A 23,731-nucleotide genomic window follows, 5' to 3' on the forward strand; every position below is an offset into this window, starting at 1 on the left:
AAAACCGGGTATGCTATGGACACCCAGGACACAGCATGATGCCTCCAGTGGTTTTCATTTGCATAATATTACCTTAATAATTCCTAAAACAAAGTAAAGGCCTCTTTAAATGCATTTGTATCCGTAAAATATGTGAATAGCTTCGCAACATTCAGTCATTAGTAGTACTGCATCAATTTACATATTTGTCTAAGTAGCTACTGTAGCTAAAGAGGCAATTTGTTTATCATTTATTGATTGATTGAAATTCTTTATTGACAATATATATGATTTACACATCATACCATATATATGACATGTCGGTTGTGGAAATCAAAGCTCCACCATTGGTTTCCAAGGGACCAAAGCTTATTTGAACATTCCGTTATGTTGGTTGTTGACATCTACATTTTTATCTTCACAGGTATTGTTCTTGCAGACATTATAGAGAAATACTTTGTGTCGCCAACTCTGTTCCGAGTCATAAGACTAGCAAGAATAGGCCGAGTCCTTCGACTTATACGTGGAGCCAAAGGAATCAGAACTTTACTTTTTGCCTTAATGATGTCTCTCCCGGCCTTGTTCAATATAGGCCTCCTGCTTTTCCTTGTAATGTTCATATATGCCATCTTTGGCATGGCCAACTTCGCCTACGTGAAGAAACAGGCTGGGATCGATGACATGTTCAACTTTGAGACTTTTGCAAACAGTATGATCTGCCTTTTCCAGATCACCACATCAGCTGGCTGGGATGGCCTGCTGAGTCCCATACTGAACAATTCTCCACAGGAGTGCGACCCCAACATACCCCATACGGGCACTGCCGCCCGGGGGAACTGCGGAAATCCCTCCGTGGGCATCACGTTCTTTGTCACCTATATCATTATATCGTTCCTCATCGTCGTGAACATGTACATAGCCATCATCCTGGAGAACTTCAGCGTGGCCACGGAGGAGAGCACGGAGCCTCTGAGCGAGGACGATTTTGAGATGTTCTACGAGGTGTGGGAGAAGTTCGACCCTGAGGCCACCCAGTTCATCGAGTACTCCAAGCTGACGGACTTTGCGGACACCTTGTCGGAGCCGTTACGCATCGCTAAGCCCAATAAGATCAAACTCATTTCCATGGACCTGCCCATGGTCAGCGGGGACAAAATCCACTGTCTTGACATTTTGTTTGCGTTCACGAAACGGGTCTTGGGAGAGTCCGGGGAGATGGATGCTCTGAAGCAGCAGATGGAGGAGAAGTTCATGATGGCCAACCCATCCAAGATCTCCTACGAGCCCATCACCACCACGCTCCGGCGCAAGCAGGAGGATGTGTCCGCAACCGTCATCCAGAGGGCCTACAGGCGGCATCTGGTACGGCGGCAGGTGAAGCAGGCCTCGTTTCTCTACCGACAGATCAATGCCGATGGCCACGGCGAGGCGGACGACCCCCCAGAGAAGGAGGGCCTCATTGCCGCCATGATGAAGGAGAATTATTTACCCGAGATGGAGATAATGGAGACTCTGTCTTCCACCTCATCTCCGCCGTCTTATGACAGCGTGACCAGGGCTACTAGTGACCTTTTCCAAGTTCTAATTCCCGAGTCCAGGAACACAGACTTGTGTGAACCCTTGCCTCCCCCTGACAGAGACCGGGAGACATTTCTGTAACAACGCTTAGGAAATGCTTTATTTTTTTTGTTGTTTTTTTGTTTACCGAATGTAACATAGCTCAAAAAAACATTGACTCAATCTTGATAATACACGTGGTTGTACATTAAAACCACTGGGTTTCATAGGAATATATATATAAATATATATATTTTTGGTATATGCTTTGTTGGAATACACAGAGGGAGAGTGTAAATCACATAGACGACCCTTTGACCCTGCTTACGTCAAACTGTGCTTCACAATTATATGCATGAAAGGCCTGCGCAGGGTCACAACAGTTATATCACTGATGTAATAATCATTTATTAGACAAAACAAATACAGTTTATCAACATTTGCAGAGTACGCCTGACTGTATGCATTCATTAAAGGTCTTACTTATAACGGTGTGATTCCTTATAAAAACATATGGCTTTTAAATTATAACAAAACACAGAAGAAATTTATTAAATTCTGATAGAAAAGCATAAAACTGTTCTACTTTATTGGCCTTCAATGGGCATATGATTATTATTACATTTGATATTTTTCTATGTACAGAAAAACTTTCAATTGGTGTAGCTAGTAATAAAAGGGAATACTATCACACTGTAACTCAAATAACTGATAACTTTTAACTTTTAAAATAAAACTGTACTATATATTAGCTATCTTTTGGCATCATTGCACTTTGAGTTTACATGTAGGTTTATGCCTAATGTGTCCATTGTTTCATCACTAGTCTGCAGCGAAGCATGTCAGTGCAGTAAGCAAGGTAAGCATATGACAATCAAACCTACTTTGATAATGTCAAGGTAAAATCCTGACAGGAGCAGACTTTCCTAATACTTAAGCTAAAATAAATTTAAGGCCATTGTCTGCTTATGTCACAAATATCAGGCAGTGGGAGCAGCAAAGCTTCTTTGTTTTTTTTGTTGTTTTTTTTGTTTTTTTACTATGACGATTTGCATTGCATGCATTAACTGTATTTTATACAGATGGTATGCTTCATTACCATTTTTGAAGAGGCTCTGTCTTGCACACACCGTGTTTAGCAATAATATGCTAATTAGGGTTTTGATGATGATAAAAAAAAAAAATAGTCTTTAAAAATAGTGTCAAAGTTTGTACTGTTTTGATTTGATCTCTGGAAAACCACTTCTGTTTTTACTGTAATGTCATTACTGAAATTGTCGCTTCCTTTTTCAGAAGTCAGACTTAGAAGATTACAAAGTTGTAAGACTCAAGGCGTCCTTGTTTGTTTTACAAGTCATTCTCGCAAGTCTGTTGAAGGGCTGTATTCGGTAGCAATAGCTCCAGTGTGTGCCTAGCCGCTCCCTGTCTCATTTCTGTAGAACATTTGGGAAGGTTGTACTCAGTTGTGAATGGAAACCATCGATGGAGCTCGAATTACAATCTTGTATGATAATGAGATTTGTACAATATGGGGAAATTCCTAACACGTTTTTGCATGCTGGATCACTGTATGAATAAATTAGAAAAAAATCTCATGTTCCTCTATGAATAGTTTAATAAGCAAGCACATAGAGATTGCAGAGGGTTCACAAGAAATGAATGCTATGATACCTCCACACATTTGTTTAATAAATTTGGCAGCTCATTTCCAAAAGAAAATGAAAAAAGGTATCCATAAAGTTGACAAAGCCATTTAAAGTGACTGGAAATAGTTGAAATAACCATAAGTTAGGAGGGATGTATCCATTACGCATCCACTAAATATATATTCAACGTAATGTACATAATAACTCCATACAATGTAGTCTGAATCTATTCACAGATTTACCTTTACAGTCACTTTAAAAATGCTATTACTGCATTTTTTTAAAGTATGCTCTGTGTGACTTTGTACACCATCTCTTTACATGAAATCGCATTGAACACCTTCAAACTATGTGTATGACAGTAGCCCACTATGATGCCTAATTCTTACAAATCTTATATAATATTGGATTCAGATTTCCGAATGCTAAAAAAGCAAAACAATAAATGTTTTTTAGCAAAAATAAAGGGTCATGATTTATACCAGTTGTTTAAGATTTGCAATGAATGCAACCAATGTTTCAAGTCAAGTAAGACCTATAATAACGTACTGTAAACCTGAAATTAACTATGCTTCCTACTTCATTAAAGGAATAGTTCACCTTTGAGAGTTTTTTTATATAATAATATATAATTTCAGTTTTAGTCTATGAGTTCAATTGGCCCAGGCAGTATTTGTGTGAATGAGGCAAAAAAACCACATTAATTTTATAGCACTTATGTCCAATTATAAACATAAATATACATTTATATTTAAAAATATGCTAATATGCTACATACCAACCTCTCGAAGCATAATCAAAAAATTCAGAAAGTGAACTATTCCTTAAATTCCAATATTTGAAAATGTCACAGTTTACATATGTATCTATTCATAAAGCCTTCATGAAGCATGTACTATAAAGTACTTTGCTTATTGTTAGACCTTGTTAAATGAGTCATAAGGAAATGCATTACTCGCTATAAGGAGGTGGAATACCACATTATTTTACTATTTGACTTTGACCAAATTTCCTTGACCCATATTTATTGTTATGACAATGTCATTTGGGAGTAAGGAAACTGTTACATGTGCTTTGTGAATGCTTTATCAATACATACTTTATGGAATGTGTGAGCCAACATTTTCACATAATTGTCATACTGTACACATTTTGAATTTCTTTAAAACAAGGTAACCAAATAACTACGTATTTTAAAATGATTGTTTTCCATATCACAAACTTGTGTGCATAAAGCAGTTCTGTACCTCAACTGCATACACATTCAAGCACACTCATGTTTAATGAATGATGTCCCAATTCTGCCAATGATTTTCTTTTAAACTGATGAAATGGAAGAGCTGGTCCTTCACAATAGTTGTGTGCTCTTGTTTTTAGAAAATATGATGTTTGATACAAAAATCCTCACTTTGGACAGTTGGGCAATCATGGCAATATTGATATAGTATGTCTTAATAAATGCAATATTTACAGTGAATGCATTTGTGTCATTATGAACACCCAGTATCATGAATTTGCATACACATGCCTCTCTTGGTTGCATTACTATATAGTGAAATGTATTTTTTAATAAAGTTGCTATGCTAAAGAAATATAACCCAATACAAAAACCAGCAAAATACAAAATATGAGGTTTCTGTGTGCTGAGAAGGATGGTATTTCAAGTGAAGTTCTTGTCCAGGTATTTCTAGAATACAGCAACCGTGGCATTTTTTTGTTTGTTTGTTTTGTTTTGTTTTTTACCTACTCAGTTTTTGGGGGTATGGTATGCACATGGCACTATGTGATGTATGATATTTCATGAGATTGAGTTGATTAGTGCATAAACCAAAGCAAATATCGCAGCAATACAACTCTTGGAATTTTGCGCAGGGGCAGATTTGGGCAGGAAGTCAATGTATGGGAAACACTGGAACACAATACAAGTTAAAAACAATAATATTTTGAGCTGTAAATTGTGTAATCACATTTGCTAAGTTTCTAATATGAAGTGACTGACTGAAATTGATATTGATTTCCTTATTGGATTATGAGTTGATGCATTTTGCAATCTTACAGACTGAAATACTTGCTGTTTTGCAGTTTGTATTTTTATTTTCATCCAAGGGAATGTGCCAAACATGAGAAAAACAGATGTTGAGAAAAGATGAGGTTTGTCGTACTAAGTATATTTATATTCTGATCTATGTGAAATGTAAAAATGTTTAATAGAGGTTTATGTTTAATGAAATGATGGGTTTATTTGAAGCATGATTATGAACACTATCAGACCTAATACTGTACATGTGTGTTAATTCATTATACTTATTACTACTAGTTGCTTTACGACATACACTCAGTGAACACTTTATTAGGTATGTATTGGACTTATTTTTTAGACTTATTCATTCATCTGCATGTTGTGTGTTCAGAGATGCTCTTCTGCATACCACTGTGTGGTTATTTGTATTACTGTCACCTTCCTGTTTGCCCAGTCTAGCCCTTCTCCTCTGACCTCTCTCATTAACAATGCATTTCTGCCCGCAAAACTGCTGCTCACTGGATGTTTTTTGTTTTTCACACCATTCTCTGCAAACGCTAGAGACTGTTGTATGTGGAAATCCCAGGAGATCAGAAGTTTCTGAGATACTCAAACCACCCTGTCAGGCACCAACAATCATTCCACAGTCAAAGTCACTTTCATCACATTTCTTCCCCATTCTGACATTTGGTCTGAACAGCTGAACCTCTTGACCACATCTGCATGTTTTTATGCATTTAGTTGCTGACACATGATTGGCTGATGAAATATTTGCATTAACAAGCTGATGTACAGGTCTACCTAATAAAGTGCTCACTGAGTATATATAAGGCCTTCATTGCATACCCCTACTATGAAGCAAGGTCTTTGCATGAATTGGTACATCATGGGCTTGCTCTATAGACAAGGGCTTGCTCTATAGACATTGATTTGCCAATATAGCACCAGTAATAAAGATTGCTTATTGAAAGTGGTGATGATAAGCCAAGAACAAGAAACCCGGGGGAACATCTTCTACCTACAGTTTCTAAGCTAAAGGTAAAGCTAAAGGTATTGTACAGATATTTCTCCTCATTTGTAATCTCTTTCAATTCATCACATTTTTCATGCCCAGGTAACAACTGAGCTACACTTCTTTGTTTTTGTAAATCCATATACACTAGATTTGAAATTAGGCATGGCATTGTACAACAGATATTATAGTTGGGACACTCATCCGTAGTCAGATGAAAAAGAAATGCGGTACCAAAGCAAAATTATAATTAGGGGACCACTGTACTGTGTCCAATTGATTGATGAAGGCCCGTGTTGCTTAAATGTAGTCTTGTTGCTTATCTTGTATATAGGACGTCGCCTTTTCAATGAATGGCTGTTTTTTATAATCAATGCTTTTGACAGATGTTGAAAATATTGTTGTTTGAATTACTACAGAAGGGAAAGAGTGTACATAGAAAGCCAGAATCCTGTGAATTTGGCAGCTACAGTAAAACTAATCATGGAACAGGTAGAATAGGAAAGTTAGTCTCAAAGTGTAAAATCGGTATGAATCCTCTATAACACATTCAGTACAGTTCGCTACACTGTATTTTTGTGTAGCAAGCTGGATAATTTCATAACCATTTAGAAATGATTATCTGAAGAGACATGTCCTGTATACAGCATGACGTGTGACAGAACACATTCTTAGAAAGTGAAAATATTTGGCTGATACCCTTATGTCTGTTACATTCAAACACAGGCCTACATATGATCCAGTAAATTGTATCTAAAAGCAACTTGATGTTTCAATCTGTCATGGTTCTGAAAGATCATGATTAATACCAAATGCGTTCTTTTAACCAAACAGCATCCAGTCATGCATCTGTTGAGCATTATTCTGACTTATGCTGGAGGTTATTTTTCGTTCTTGTCAGCTTGTCTTTTGTTATTATTCTTTTCCGCTTATTTTTGGGTTTATGTTCGAGCATAAATGCTGGGAGCTAGCAATGAGCTTTTTTCTGGAATCAGTCCCCGGCTGCCATGGCTAAAATCTGGATGAGACAAATGTAGTAAAGCAGATAACCCAAGCAGAATGTCTGAGAGACGTGGACTGAGTAAAATGGTATTTTGCAATTACACTACATTAAAATGGCGTTTCAGTAGTTTAAAAAAACAAAAGATCCCTTGTTTAAATCATTCAGAATGCAATTTATGGAACTGCTGTGAAAGTTGATATTCATTTTAGCCATGTTATCTGCCATATTTTATGCATGCACATAGTTCAGCAATGTTTATACTGTATATTTATCTGGTGGGATCTGAGTGTCAGTCTACCATAACACTATTAATGTGTTGAGGGTGTGCTCTCAATAACAACGTTCTGTGTGGAGGAAAGGTTGTTGCACATTTTGTTGATTACCCCTCATTACTTTACAATTAGTCTGGGTTTGATACGCAAAAGGTTAGAGTTTGGCAATAGAACACTTTATTTAGAATTTTGTCACATTCAATGCACATGTGTTATCACTGAGTCACTGGACTGAAACACATTTTGGTGAACATTTGTTCAGACTGGAAAGAGTCATCAGCAGTTTATTTATTGCACATATAGTACCATGTTGAAATATGTGGTAGTCTATTCAGACCTGGTACCTGGTAATTTTTTGTAATATACTTTTACATAGAATGTATATCTCATTTTTAAGTCCAAATAATCCTTCATTTGTTTTTCCCTATCTTTATATCATGTCTGTGACTTGAGAAATGGTTTATGTAAATGTGTCAATATTCTCACAGACATACTTGTTTTACTTTGGAAATTCCTGCACGTGTGCAATGTGAAGGTCTGACTGGAATGGGAAATGAAAGCATATGTTGTATATGCTTTATATAAATGTATAATACAAGCTTCTAATCTAGGTGTGTTTATATTGTAAAACTCACTGTATTTAATAGCATTTTTATTGATGAATTGTTTAATTGATTTACTTTTTGTAAGGAATTTCCCAAGGATTACGTCAATAATGCACATGCTGTAGGTCATGTAGGCAGCTCACTGCGTGCTGGTTCATGATGCCCTTTACCTCTGGGAGAATGCATGTTTTGCTGGGACTGTGTCTCTAAAGCCTGAACAAAGGTTTCACCTCAGCAACGTGTGAGTGATCCCAAAAGAAATATGTGCCTGGTTTTCAAAACGATAGAAGTGCATGCCTCACTAAAATGTAGGCCTTAGCTAGGTTCAGATTTATATCTCTTACAGTATGTGTGTAAATTCAAGTTTCCTTGTTTTAAATAAAAATAAATATGGAAAAGAAAATGTTGTCCAAATGGTCAGGGCCACTGAGGAACAAAGAATCGGTAGATTTGACACTTACAATTGTAATACATTGAGAAATAAATAAGGTAACAAATCAAGTGTGCATAGAGTAAAATATTACAGTTTAATTCTCCAGAGATTCTCCAATTTTCTTTTTGTTCTTTAACTCAGGCTACTGTGTTATTCACTCTCTTTTTAAGCTATCATGAAAAAACCATTTATCAAATTCAATAGGCCTCATGCAAGAACATTTTTTAAATCTTAACTTTGAAAGTAATTCTTTCAAGAACATTGGCGTGAAAGTCATTTTTAATTTGTACATGTGCGACATCAGTGTATGGGAATCCGATGTACCTGGGTCAGAGTCTGATGTGAGCTTTGATGACCGAGTCTGGGAAACACCTGACCGGTTTCCGATCTAGTTTGTAGTCAGTAACTATTTTGAGTTGTGGTGGAATAGCCACGCCGATCCAACCCTGTCCCATAAGGTTCTAACAAGTCACAGATTTGTAGAAGCACTGGCCATGGTAATCTAAATCGCGACTAGAAGCTTTCATCTGTCTCTGTAAAGATGTCAGCATGGTCTCCAAAAACACATTCTCTTCCAAGGGCCTGATGCACAAGGGCATCCAAAAGAAGCACCAAAGTAAGCCATGGTATTGCGTATGGTCACACTGCCCATTGACCGTACAGTATATGCAGAGTGAACACTAAATCAATCAATCAACTAAAATGGTCATTGACAAATCTTTTTCATTTGAATGCAGAAAAACAGTCAAATACCAGTATCAGAAAATCGGTGAATGCACCACATTCTCTTTAATCTGTTCGTATGACTAGTTCTTGCATATGGCCCGATGTTCTGCAGAGCTGCATGATGGTTTCAGTTCAATATATTTTGTAGTACCCTCAGCTAATGGAATATTCATGGGGTACATGATATGCCATTTTAAACCTACTGATGCATCTATTGTTGTGAGCACACATGTATCCCTTAGTCATTTATTCATATTTATTGTAATATTATAGTTTGTGACAATCATACAGGAAAGGGACTAGGGCAGGCATGTAGAGCACTCTGGAGAATATGACAGTTGAGTGTGTTAATGACAATGGGGTCGCTTAAGGATGCACAACTGTCTTGACTTCCAGTGCTTTTTCAGCTGTGTCAGCCGTTAACAGTGACAGTTGTCTTCTGCTGGTTGAGCACAGTGATCTGCGTACCTTCTAAGTGTATTTAGCTCTTGTGCTGGATCTAGCACTACCTTCAGAAGGTACGGTATGGAAGGATGCATGTGTGCTCAGCGGTTATAGTTATCAGAAAATGTCTCCCTTTTTTTCTTTTTTTTTCCCGCAGGTGTATTTCAAATTCAGATGATACCTCATGTAAATAAGACAGCTTTGGAGTTGCTGTAAGGTGTATTTCTTCACTTTGAAGGAGGTAGGCTACTGACTCCTGTAGGCTTCAAGTCTTTATGCTAAGCTAACATGGTATGCTAACATAGAAACTGAGCCAGTGAATGCAAAAAATGGAAATTAAATTGAACATCTCGTCTAAGTCTGGGTAAGTTGAAAAAAAGGTATAGTTCCCAAAATGTTGGTGTATTCCTTTAAGTTGTGATGAGTAATTTATTTTGCTGATGTCCTTTACACTAGCTTGCAATCATTTTAAAATAGGTTATGAAAGTAGATTTATACCATTCTATACAAATAAAAGTCGCACAGTAGACTGGAATCTGGGGGCTTATTTATAAAAATGTTATTGGAATCTAAAGATCATCTCCAAAGCTGTGCTTACGCTTGATTTATAAAAATAAACGAGACCGGAAAAAGTTGCTTACATTGGTTTTCAAATGGCGTCACTGCATCTTATGCACCTGTGATATATAAATCTCAAAGTCACATGAACAATTTGAGGTCACATGAAAGTCTTGTGAATGTGGTCAATAACAGCTGTTTTCCACTAAATAAGCTTGCGCTTGCATTTCTTGCACTGAAAGAAAATGTGTAAAATTGATTATTAAATGTTATTGTATTATAAATGCGATTTTATTACCAATTAACTAACCACATTGGCAATTTGCACACAACCCTCATATGCACAATGCCTCCACATAACCAGCAGGTAACTATGTTATGCCAAGTATAAACTTACATATAAAGTATAACACCACTCTTCAAAGTGGGATTTTACAAATAAGAACTCAGTCATGGTTTTCTGTGTTATTGTCACCTTCCTGTCAACTTTGACCAGTCTGACCTCTCATTAACAATGTGTTTCTGCCTGCAGAACTGCTGCTGATGTTTTTTTGTTTTTAGCACCATTCTCTGCAAACACTTTTACATTAACAAGCTGGTGTACTGTGTGTATGTGTTCCAGTGTCAGAATCGCCTATGGACCTTTGACTCTGTATTTATTCAAGTAACTAATGCCATTACATCCTTATTTTAGCTTTCCTATTCTTTTGTATTTGCTCTTAGTATTTCCATTGTCTCCAAAGTCTATCCAAACTTCTAATGACCTCTCATATTATTCATATCTTATATTATTTAAAATGTTTAAACAAAAACTTGATTGTGGGACTATTACATTATGACCATAACCATCTAATTATTCTTTGTGCTGTCAGCCAGGTAATATTTATTCATATTTATTGTAATATTATAGTTTGTGACAATCATACAGGAAAGAGACTAGGGCAGGCATGTAGAGCACTCTGGAGAATATGACAGTTGAGTGTGTTAATGACAATGGGGTCCCTTAAGGATGCACAACTGTCTTGACTTCCACTGCTTTTTCAGCTGTGTCAGCCGTTAACAGTGACAGTTGTTGCATTGTGTCAGCTTGCAGTATATGTGTTAATATTCACATGAGCCAAATGCATAGGATATCAAATTGGGCATTTTTGGAATTTAAGCACTGGAGACTTGCTGATTCTGGGCAGTGTCAGAACAAAGTGAGGAGCTTGTCAACCATTCTTGAGTTCCCCCACTAGTAGACCGGTTATTGAGTGTGAAGCATTGTCTTCATGTTATGAAGCTTGCCCCTTCATTCTACATTACAGGTGAAAATACTGCAGACCTGGGTTAAATACGTAATGATTTTGGAGTCAAATCATTTTCTGTGCTCTAGTGATCGTGCCTGGTGCAACTGAGCCAACCAAGTACTGGAAGGTGGAGTTTGCACTTTCTGAGAACCTTTCATAAGTTCCAATACACCATACAAGCACAGAAAACTGTAGACAAGTACTTGAATCCCCCAAAAATATGGTCTGAAACACTGACTTCTTGAACTTGACATTTTCTTTTTTTAAAGTTTAATACATTTTCCTCCTACCAGGTTTGCAAGTTACCAGGCAGATACTGGTGCACTCAATCATACAAAGACATATAAAGTCTGTGATTTCTCTCCAGGTGTTAAAAGAAATGAATCAATTAACCACTAATTGTACTGTATGTTTAGTCGGGTGATTGTTATAATGCAGTGCCCCCGTGAGGTCATCGACTGTAATGCAAGTATACTCCCTGTGGCTCAGATGTGCTTTGGAAAAAAACGGTGACCCTAGCTATTAATTATGTGCAGACTTTAAAGGCATTGGCCCCGTCCACCTGGGGGTGGAACTCTGGAGTCTGCTGCCTTCTCTGCTAAGCTGCTGATGGGCAAATATACTGCCCAGATATGTACTCTGACTGACGCCACACAGCTGTGAGTGTGTGTTCCTGGTTCCCCAGGAGAGCCGGCTAACCACATTGTGTGCAGTTTTAAAGTGGGTGTAATACAGTTTAATCCGCTGTAGGATTTTAACTAGGCTATGCGGAATTTAGTGTGGCGCGCTGTTATTCTGTCGCCTTTCGCTGTGTCACGCCAAAGTGCATGACTGAAGCACGCTAATTAGCAGAAAGGCATGGGCGCTACGGACTTATCGGTTTAATTTCTCCCGGAAGGGGTGGACGGTGCCACAGAGGGCATTGTTCAGGACATACTAGGGCTATTTGCTGCTCTGTTGTCTTCAGGAAGCTATGCAGTCCATAGTCAGGGGTTAGACAATGCTGAATGGGGGTGCCAAGCAGCACTGAAAATAGAGGCCTTGTGTTGTTGGCATTGCTGTTAGGGAGCGGAATCAGACAGTCAGCTTCTGCCATGGGGGAGTAGCGGGTATGGGAGGGTAGAGGACTTGAGAAATTTCTGTAATGAGATCTGCAAAGAGATCTCTGGAAGTGCCAGCAGAGCAGGGCAGTGGTTAATAGACCACAGCGCCCTGTCTTATCCTGTCTTATTAGCTGTAAGAATGTGGGGACTCGTTCGGTGGCATCTTGGGCATCCTGCAGCTGTTGGGGATGACTGAAGATAGAAGCGGCCCAGAGCAGAAACAGCTTGAGTCCTGGTATCTGTGCACCCGGGCCTCGCCTTTTAAAGCTTTCCGTTAGTTTGATATATGGAGGACGATGTGGAGGAGAAGAAGAAGAAAAGTAGAAGTAGCGGAAGTAGGAGAAGAAGAAGAAGAAGAAGAAGGAGTAGGAGAAGAAGACAGTAAACAGTACTATAAATAAACTATTTAAATATATGTTTTACACCATATGACTAATTTGGACAAAACAAAAAGGTAAAAGAAAGCTTTTCAACGACAACGACATTGTTTGATCTATCTGTGAGGAGTAATGAATGGGTGGCAGACATGGAGGATACAATAATAATCACACATTTTAAATCCCCTAAAAAAGCAGTATACAATTCTTGTGATGTGACACTAATTCACCCAACAACAGAACTATCACTAGATGCAATTTCTGGAGAGCTTTATAGACCAGAGAATAGTGTAAATACTGACTAAATACTGAGGAGTTATTACCCAAACAAAAACTAAATTATGAATAATGAAGAACAGCTTTTAGATTGAATGACAAAAAGAGACAGTAACAGAACTAAAAATCATGATATAAACAAATTACAGATATTGAATAAAAATTCTAGTTTAATTTAGAAAAACAATCATCATAATTTCTGTAATTTTCCCAGTTAAATCCAGGACATAAATACACTTGTAATCATTTTTGATAATTACTTTACTTTGTCATTCGGAAGGACTTGAACGCTCAGCTAGTGAACTGTGCAAAAACTGCCTGTGTTGAGAGCTCAACACTAAGTTGAGAATCTTTACAGAAAATTCAAGTGAGAAGAGTCACAGTGATACCCTCTGGTCATTCTCCAGATATCCTGTGGTAACCCGGGTGTGAAACCTGAAGCCGCTATCTGAGGCCAGCTCTCCCGGGGGGCATGGACGCCTCCACGCGCTTACGTAGGGCATGTTACAGTGCGTGCGCTGACAAAAATGCCACAGTGTGTCACGATTAATGCCGTCCCTGTCGTCCTTGTGTGACTTCACATAAAATTACGTTCGTTCAGCCTTTGAAAATCCTTGGTTAAATCAGTCCGGTCTGATAAAAAATGACCCTGGTTTAGCAGAGCATCTCAGCTGTACCGGGAGCAAGGGTAGAGATGGACATGAGCACAAGAAAGGACTTAGAGAGCGTATCCACATTGCCACATTGCTTTGTCTTTTTTTTTCCATTCATTGCAATTGTGTCTTTTGGGTAACAGAAAGTAGCACTTGGGCAGTGTGTATGCGTGTGTGTGTGTATGTGTGTGTGTGTGTGTGTGTGTTTGTGAGGACGAAAGAGAGAGTCCTCTCTGAGCTCATCCAGTCACAATCCGCAGACGAGATGGTTTTTGTCCCAGCGCTCATTAAATGAGCGTCATAAGATATGATGGCATAAACAAGCGCTCCCCTCAGGCATGCAAATTCAGACAGGTCTCAAGAAGTCCAGAATATGTCCGCTCGCCTCATGACGTAAATTACTAGTCAGCAAAATCACATTGCGTCGTTTGAAATGTGACTATTTATAAACACTGCCCCCTGTCTGGAGGGGCAACCCTTCCACTAGTTTGCAGACGGCGAATTCGCTCCGCGATCTGCTGCACAATCTGTCTGCGGCTGAACGCTTCCCCATACGATACGGAATACACCCTGGTCCGATGCCAAACGACAGATAGCGGCCCACGCTAGTCTTTCCTCTCTTTTTTTCCCCCCTTCAATGTGCTTGGTGATAAGCGGCACCCGGGAGACCTGTGTTTGCTGTATGGGGTTGCCATGGCAGCGCAGCCCTGATGAGGTCTCCCGACAACCTGGAAGATGAGTGTGTTTTCCCGTTGGGAGCTCTGACCTCCCTCTCCAGAGGTTAATCCTCCTGTTTGTCTCCTATCCGGAGAAGTCGGATCACCCTGGCAAAAACGGCAGCTTGAAACCCATTCGATAAGTACTGATAATGGCGATAAAGCACACATTTGTGTGTATAGAGGGCTATCACATCTGTAAAGCTGTTACTAGCTCGCTACTAGCTGTTGTTCTAACTAGAATTGTAACACATAAGTAAATAAATGAAGACGAGCAGAATATGCAAGCACTTATAAGTGTCAAGTGGCCGAATTGTGCTGTGGTATTCCTGTGGAGAACTATAAATGAAAATACTACTCAACGACAGAAGACACATTTAAGGAGGCATGATTAATCATGTACTGTGAATCAAGATGGCCCTTTATTGCCTCGCTGTACAGTAAATCATCATTTACTGCACAGTAGCTGAGTACACTAACACAAGGCCATGTGCAATAATCCCTTAAATCGGGTACAAGTCCACTTAACCTGGACCAATGGGTTTAATACAATTTATCACAAACAATTAAACAAGTGATATTTTATCAGAGCTGAGAAAGATAGTTTCCTTATTATGCCCTTGGGTGATGTTCATGAAAACAAGCCCCAAGCTCCAAAGGAGGAAGTTCTTTCCAAATGACGTCTGTCCTCTGACTTGAATTTTAGGATTTTAGGACAAAAGGAACGATAAGCATATAACCTTGGTGTCAAAATATTGGTGGTGCACGGCGTCCGTCAGTATATTTGTGTGTGAGGTGTGTGGTGTGAGGACATAGGAATAGCTGATGTTGAAACACACGCAACCAGCCGACACTGCGGTCTGCCAGGACTGGAATCTGACACCCGTGGCTTACAAGGAATGCCAATGAGGAGGTGACAAAAACAAATGCATGCTTAAAGTGCTGTGAAGTAATGAATGTTTAAGAGATCTTCGTGTCCCTGCATGCATACCCCATTGGTGCTTTCCTGTCTTAATTGCATTTTTCTTTCTACCTGTTTCTGTGTGTGATATCTAATAATCGCAGTCCGCAGCCTCTCTGCATCCCAAAAGGCAGAAGTGAGATAAATTTGAATGACATGCTCACAGTATTAGCCAGCTGTTATGAGTAATACTGGTGAATTAATTTTACAGTTAGCATGGACCGTTAGCGCCCGCTTTTATTTCTCATAAGCTATTTTTAAACACTTTTTATGACAGACAGAAATGTTATGGAAGCACTATTTTCAAACTCAGTGAAAAAAGGCAGCCCTGATCATGTATCCTTTGACCCCGATTCCCTTGGGGTCTAGCCAGGCTCTCGGCCTTGGCAAACATGCCTTGCATCTGCGGCTTTTTGTGTCCCTATTCTCTCTGTAACTGCAGCCATACTCAGGAGGCTGTATTCATCCATTTAGCAAAACTACTTCCTGGTTACCTTTACAGAAGCCTGAGCTACTTCAGAACTTCACTGTGCATTCTTGAACAAGTTTACAGATTGTCATTACTTATAAACCGATATATTTTTATTAAAATACCCACGGCTAAAGTAGTAGCCTCCCACCAGTAAACTTTACATGTCCACCACTAGACCACATTAACAATGTTAGAATAGAATAGAAACTGGGTTTTACTTGTCCCCGCAAGTTTGTCCAGAAAAACAGAAAGTAATTTCAATATATACTGCATATAGATGAAAAATAACAATATGGTGTCTGACACTGGATGCTGAGGTCTAGCCACACAATCTACTAGTCTAGCAGGATGATGAGTCAGAAGCAACAATTACATGTTAAGAAAATATGTCTGTTCTTATGGGGGTGGACCTCCAGCCTACATATTGCTTGAGCAATAATTTTCTTCAGATACATCATGGCATGCCACTGTGCAATGGTTAGAATAATATAATCACTTGTAGTCACCACTTTGAATCACAATCCCAATTTTGTCAACTTTCAACAACAACTTTCCACTACATAAAATTGGAATAAATTGGATTAGATTAAATTTTATTATACAAGATTATTGTTATCTAACAATTATTGGTCAATAGCTCATGAAGATGAAGTTGACCAAAAGTAATGTGAACAACACCAGCATATAGTGACCTTAATGCTATTGAATTGGTCACATTCACATTTATATACAAAGGACTATAAATTATCTTTGGGAAAGGCCATGGCATGTGGAATAAATGTAAAACGAAAGCACATTTGAGTGCATGCAGTTTCACTCGAGTGGCTTTAAAGGTATTTTTCTTTTTACGTTTTCACAAGCATATGTAGGTTCTAAAAAAGAAGTGAATATATGGCAATATACACTCAGTGAGCACTTTATTATGTAGACCTTTACACCAGCTTGTTAATGCAAATATTTTATCAGCCAATCATGTGGCAGCAACTAAATGCATAAAAGCATGCAGACATGGTTAAGATGTTCAGCTGTTTTTCAGACCAAATGTCAGAATCCGGCATTCTGACCATGGACTGATTGTCGGTGCTAGACAGGGTGGTTTAAGTATCCCAGAAACAGTTGATCTCCTGCGATTTTCATGGACTACAGTCTCTATTGTTTGCATAGAATGGTTTGAAAAAAAAAAAATAAACATCCAGTAAGCAGCAGTTCTGCAGGCCAAAACGCCTGTTTGTTTATGAGAGAGGTCTGAGGAGAAGGGCCAGACTGGTCAAAGCTGACAGGAAGTTGACAATAACGCAAATAACCACTCATTACAACAGCGGTAAGCAGAAGAGCATCTCTGAACACACAAAGCGTGAAAAACTCTGGATAGGTTACAGCAGCAGAAAACCAATAACTCTAAAAAAAAAAAAGTCTACTAAATACCTAATAAAGTGCTCACTGAGTGTATTTCATTCATATGTCCCCTACAGAGAAGGAAGTATGTTTCATATAATTAGACTGAAAAAAGATTTGGATTGCAACTGCAGTGTATTTACAGTTTTGTTCTTAGCCATTCTCAATATACAGTATCAGTACAATAAGCAGGAATCAAGTCTCTGCAGGAAGGTGTAGATTGTTCTTTTCCAAATAGTCCTGAAATAGCAGCCACAGACAAACACCACCACCTGCTGGCCGTCACAAGTCAGAAGCAGGAGACTCTTCAAACACTCTTAGGTTTCTGCTACAGTACTGTATTTTCAGACAGAAGCCTGTGTTTACAATGTGCTCTCCAGAACCCAGTCCATTGAATAAACTGCTGAATATGATCACATGAGCAGATATGAACTGTCAGCAGATATGTAAAATCTTCTTGTTAAGGGCAACTATTAGTTGTAATTCTAAATATTGTCACTTACACTTGGTGAGCACTTTATTTGGTATTTACTAGACTTCTTTTTTAAACTTATTGTTCTTCTGCTGCTGTAGCCTGCTGCTGTAGCCTACACACTACACTCAGGACAGTTATACAGGACACATATTTAATCAATGTGCAAGAGAGGTTTGGAAACCCCAGAGGGCTTATGCTAGAAACCTCACCGAAAAAAGTATATACATTATTTGAAGGATACAAAGAGAGACATTACATTAGAACAATAAAATAGAAAGAAACTGTGTTTCAATGTGTGTGACACTCTTGCAGTCCAGAGCTACTTAACACGGTTGCTATGGAGCTCTACATCCTAGTAAGAGATGGAACAAGTCCTATAGCATAACAATTCACACTGCGTAGGTGGAAAATGCAAAGCTGTTGAATGTTGGCCTCCTTAGAACTGAGTATATAAAGTCATGAGTGAGAAGCTAATGAAAATCTTGGTGAATAAATTGATTATTGTACTGGGATTTTATGCCTTGAATTTGGAGAATTCTGTAGGCTAAATCATTTAAATGTTATATGAAAATATTTGGTCAGCTACATTGAAATGTAAAATACTGTTTAATGGCAAATGTACTTATAGACCAATTTACTTATAGGCTATACAATAGATCTGTGGATTTTGTGAAAATGTACAATCTATTCAATGCACAGTAACCTACTTGTTCACAGAAACATATATATATATATATTTTTTTTTTTGCCAAGTCCACTCTTGAAAAATGTATATTGGTGGAAGCTTTCGTCAGAAAGGTACCAGAACTGATGGTTCACAAAGAACAATCTTTTGCAAGTATCTGTATCAAAAAAGTTACATTGTCATTTAAAATGGAGTATCAAATACACTTAACCTAAATTACATTACATTTAACAGAAGAAAACAAAGGGCCTACATACCCCAACTTTTAGCATTTGAACAACATCCCATCTGAAATAGAGAATCACCTTTCTGAACTACTATGTAAAAGCAAAGCAGACCAGTTGAAAACATAGTTCAGTGTTACTGTAAGAGGGCAGATAAGTGAATTCGCCAGAATTACATAGCAGAATGTGATTGTTAATTACAGCCTTTGTTGTCTACCTGCTCTGCACCTGCTTGACAACACAAGGCAACTATCAGAGAAAGCACAGTATGCGTTCGACATGCAGTTCCACAAATAAACTGTGAGAACTTCACATTATCAATGGCCCAGGAGCACAATATCATGTGAACACACCTGTCACATCAAAATAAAGCTTTCACACAATAGCAGGTACATTCCTACAATACATAAATAACAGTGCAGATGGTTAGGGAAATATCTGTGTTAATTGATAATAATACAAGAATAGACTTCGAAAAAATAATTATAAGAGATTATGGTATGGTATTCTGTTATAGATTTGATTTGAAATGTCATAAATAGGATTACCGAAAATGATATTACATCTGTCCCTGAAGCATGCAATTTATTTCATGGCACTTCCTGTATGAAACCATGGGGTTAAGAGGATTTATGTGCTAGAAAAACATTTCACACAGTCATTCTTCCATCTGAATAATTGCTAGTATTTTAACCCAAAATTAGAGTAGACATTTCATTTAAAAATCAACCTAGTTACAGTAGGCATATGTAGTTCTTCAAACTAGAAAAATCGAAATTTTTGATTTTTACATTTACTTTATGTAAGCCAATGCCTGCTGGAAACAAAAAGAGCAGCTCAAGCTGAAATACTTTCTGCTTGAGCAGATGTGAAACAGTGCGTATTTTAACTTTCCAGTATTTGAATAATTTGAATTATTCTTTAACAAGCCAAAATAAACAAACTATCAAAAATATTTTTTTGTTTGAATGCTTGATGATACATTCTATGGTGAGAGATTCAGCAACAGGTTACGGCAATACACAACTTAAACAGCAATCATGATTAATGCAGTTTAGTGTATATACGTAGGATATATGTAGGCGTAATCTTGTTCTTTATAAAACGGGAAGGACAAATCTAGCAATCTGATAATAGCAGTGATAAAAATGTCTATATACCACGGTTGTGAGTTCTAATGCTTGTTTACACTTCCATTTCAAGTATCACTCCGCGGCGAAGCTGCCATTCGAGTCAAAATGAAAACCCATTAGATGCTAACCGATGCACGTCAATCATCTTGCAACAATGTTGCCCAGTTGGTCAATGCGGATCTTGATTTGCGAGAGATTTTTGTCCGTAAGCAGGCAGAAGTGCGAGTGCTTTAGGGTGACCGAAACTTGGTGGACCAGAGAAAGCAGAGCAGCGCTTCTTCAAATATTAAATTATAGACCTACGCAACGTGCTCCCACTAATGTTGGATAGTTTTTCTGTGCTTGCACAATGGGAACGTACAAATAAATATCAAAAATGCATAAACTCTTGTTTGCTCATTCAAGGTAGCTTAGAGTTCACTAATGTTGCATAGCAACCACCTGGCACTATTAACTAACAGGGGAACTACTTTGTTGTAATGAAATTGTTCATGGAAAACGGTTTTAATTGGATTGAGTCTATAATATCTATATTATTATATTATTGTTTGGTAACCGTTTTATGAAAGCAGTAACTCACTCGAGGACGTGGTATATAGAAATTGTATCACAGCCATCACAGCAAATTTCATGAGCTATTGCTTAAATATACAAGAACTATGGTAGCTACACTGCAATGGAACCTATGGTCTTTATATTTGATATGAAATGGATTAAGACTTAGTAACAATGCTAAACTAATAATGTTTCTACCAACAAACTAGCTTTGCACAATGCACAATGTTTCAACTTGGATAGCCCTACAATAAGGGACATGTATGGAGAACTATCAGAAATTCACACTCAGAGGCTCATACAGTATCGAGTTGAAAGAGTGGCACATGGTTGACTTCTTCAGATCACAAAATAGGAAGGCGGCCAGGTGTTTGGATCATGGTCTAGGGAGGTGCAGCAAAAACCTACACAAGAGGCAGATGGTAGACTACACAAAGTCTGATCCTCCCCCTCCCTTACCCAACCATGATAGTCTATCTCTGCTGGCATGTGGTTACTGGAGCTCCCTTAGCTTCTATATGCACTGACCTTTGAACAAGGACAAATTGCAAATCACCAAACATGCAACACAGCAAACACTTGATGGGGGTTGGGGGCAATTTTAATCCCCAACATATGCCATTTTACAGCACGGATTTAGCATGCTTCCAGAAGCTTTTCTATGAGTACTCCTTTTTCATTCCCCTGGTCCATAGGAACAGATGGAAAGGTGCAGTGAAGGTAGGGGGGGTGGGCGGTGGGGGGTGAAGCTTTGTCATTGGCACATATGAAGCAAACACATCTTTACAGTGCTGCCGCTTATATTTACACAACACATTTCTCAAATTAATCTGGAAATAATAAGCATTGTGCTACAACTCGGCAATGGAAATGCAGTTTACTCAGCTGAACGATAACACAGTGAATAGACAATCAACAGAGTCAGTACTTTTCCTAATATGACAAGTGGTTAAACTGTACATGTTTTACCCTGTAGTGCACTTTAAATGTCAAAGGCAATTATACGCGACTGTTGTCAGGAAGTGAATTCTGCACGGCTCCTGATTAGTTTACTCCCCCATAAAAGCCAGATAAATAGATTGAACTATACGAGGGCATTCACTGGAAATGACAAGACCCTGAACTCTGATCCCATTGATCTGAAGCAGAAATCCAATCTCTCTTCAGCATCTCCAACAGGATTCCCATCTCTGGTTTAAGGCCTGAATCCACAGATTACAGTGTCTGCCTCAGTTCATCAAGCAAAAGATAGGATATGCATTTCGTTTTTCATTCATGCATTTGGAGTATACGGGGTTGTGTATGTGCAGATCCAGAAGAACTGAACATTTCAAAGGGACACGGACAGGGGTTTTGGTTTGTAAGAGCACTGGGGGTCCAACAGGTGTTCTGTGCTTTAATATTATTACGTATAATCACACTTTTCTTTCATTATTTCAAGTGAAGTATACAAAATAAAAAAAAGTGTGAGCATTTGCCAGGAATAATTGCCCATTGACTGTCTGTAATGAATCTTCTAACTCTACTAAAACTAAGCATCACAATAATATAGTATTTGCTCTTGTGAACCATAAGATCTAAATGTCTGATTTTTCCATTACAATTTACAAAAAACAACTGAAAAACTCATTCAATAAAATAAATCAATGTGCTTGAAATATTTCAGTTGAAAGAATATCCAAATTAGGCTGTATTGGCACATCCACCTGCAGCACTAGACAGAGCCATTGCTAGTGGGGTGAAAGGTGGTGATGATTTTAGGGGAATAATAACCAAAAGAAAGCCCACACATTTTTGAACTCCAAAACACCTTCAATTGGTGATTTTTTTTTTTGTGAAAGAAAGACATTTCAATCCTGTCTAGATCTTCCTCACATTGAATTTGAAATGAATAAATGAATACAAATTCAAAGTGTAGACTGAAATTTCAGGGTATTTACATCCATATCAGGTGATCCGAGTAGGAATTACATCTTGTTATAGTCTTCGATTTAAAGGGACCAAAAGTAATTAGACAGTTGGCTTCTCAGCCATTTCTGCTCAGTAAGGGGTATTCAATCACTTCCTTAGTGCAAGTACTGTAAAGCTGTAAAGCTCTTAATTCTATGTTTAATTATTTGATTGCCTTTGGAGTCTGCTTTGCCTTTGGAGTCCGGCGTTTGTCAACAAGAGAGCAAGGGTTGTGTCAGTGAAAGTCAAGGATGCCATTACAAAGCTGAGAAACAAGACAAAAGCAGTCTGGGACATAGGGAAAACAACACAGTAGGTTTACCAAAACATACGGTTTGGAACATCATGACAATGGAACAATAGAATCAAACTATGTACCAAGAGGGGAATACTGAAGAATACATATAAAACACAGTAGTTTTAGCTTGAGAAACATTTCTGAATCTTTCAGAAACCGATTCACCCGGACATCCCCGTTTCAGAAATTAGTGACTGAGACGAGGTGTATGTTTTTAAAAATCTGCCTGCTTGCTACAGAGTCTATGTACAACAACGACTTATGGGGAGACTCTGAGTGGAATGGGGTGAAAACTGTTCCTGCAGGTTTTCTAAATTATATTATGCAGTACAGCATGGGAGCACTGCATAAACATTATTTTGATATTTTAACAGCATTGGGGAGTCGTAACATGGGGGAGTGGTGATTCGACTAAATTCTAAATTGTGTTGTGGATGCAGTAATGAATTACATTTTTGCCATTTTGATATGCAAACTACAAGAACTACTAACATGATCCTAAAATACTATTTTTTCCAGACTCCTTTCACCAAAATACACCTCTTCTTTCACTTTTCCCGCTAATCCTGACTGCTGAGAAGCACTTTGACCCACCACACATAGCTTGTTCACACCACTGAGCATTATCTGGGTTTTCCCCATGTGCAAAAAGGCAGCATCGCTCACAGGAGCGTCATGTCTCTGGAACATGATCGTTTTTCTTAATATTGCAAATCATGCAGATATGGGTCAGGAGCTTTAGTTAATGTTCACATCAACCATCAGAATGGGGAAAAGATTTGATCTAAGTAGCCATGGAATGATTGTTGGTGCCAGGGTGGTTTGAGTATCTCAGAAACTGTTGATCTCCTGAGATTTTCATGCACAACAGTCTCTAGACTTTGCAGAGAACGGGGCAAAAAACGAATCCAGTG

The 23,731-nt window shown here is 38.3% G+C and overlaps 1 protein-coding gene across 1 annotated transcript in view; it reads left to right on the top strand.

Annotated features, from left to right (window-relative positions):
* The window catches only part of scn5lab (sodium channel, voltage gated, type V-like, alpha b), a 110,332-nt gene extending 108,694 nt beyond the window's left edge, over window positions 1–1,638 (top strand). Inside the window, exon 26 of the mRNA XM_061238718.1 lies at window positions 404–1,638. Within this exon, the coding sequence (XP_061094702.1) occupies window positions 404–1,638 (1,235 nt within the window). The remainder of the gene's footprint in view (window positions 1–403) is intronic.
* Window positions 1,639–23,731: the final 22,093 nt, after the last annotated feature.

Source organism: Conger conger, chromosome 4 (assembly GCF_963514075.1).
Source record: "Conger conger chromosome 4, fConCon1.1, whole genome shotgun sequence".
Lineage (NCBI taxonomy): Eukaryota > Metazoa > Chordata > Actinopteri > Anguilliformes > Congridae > Conger > Conger conger.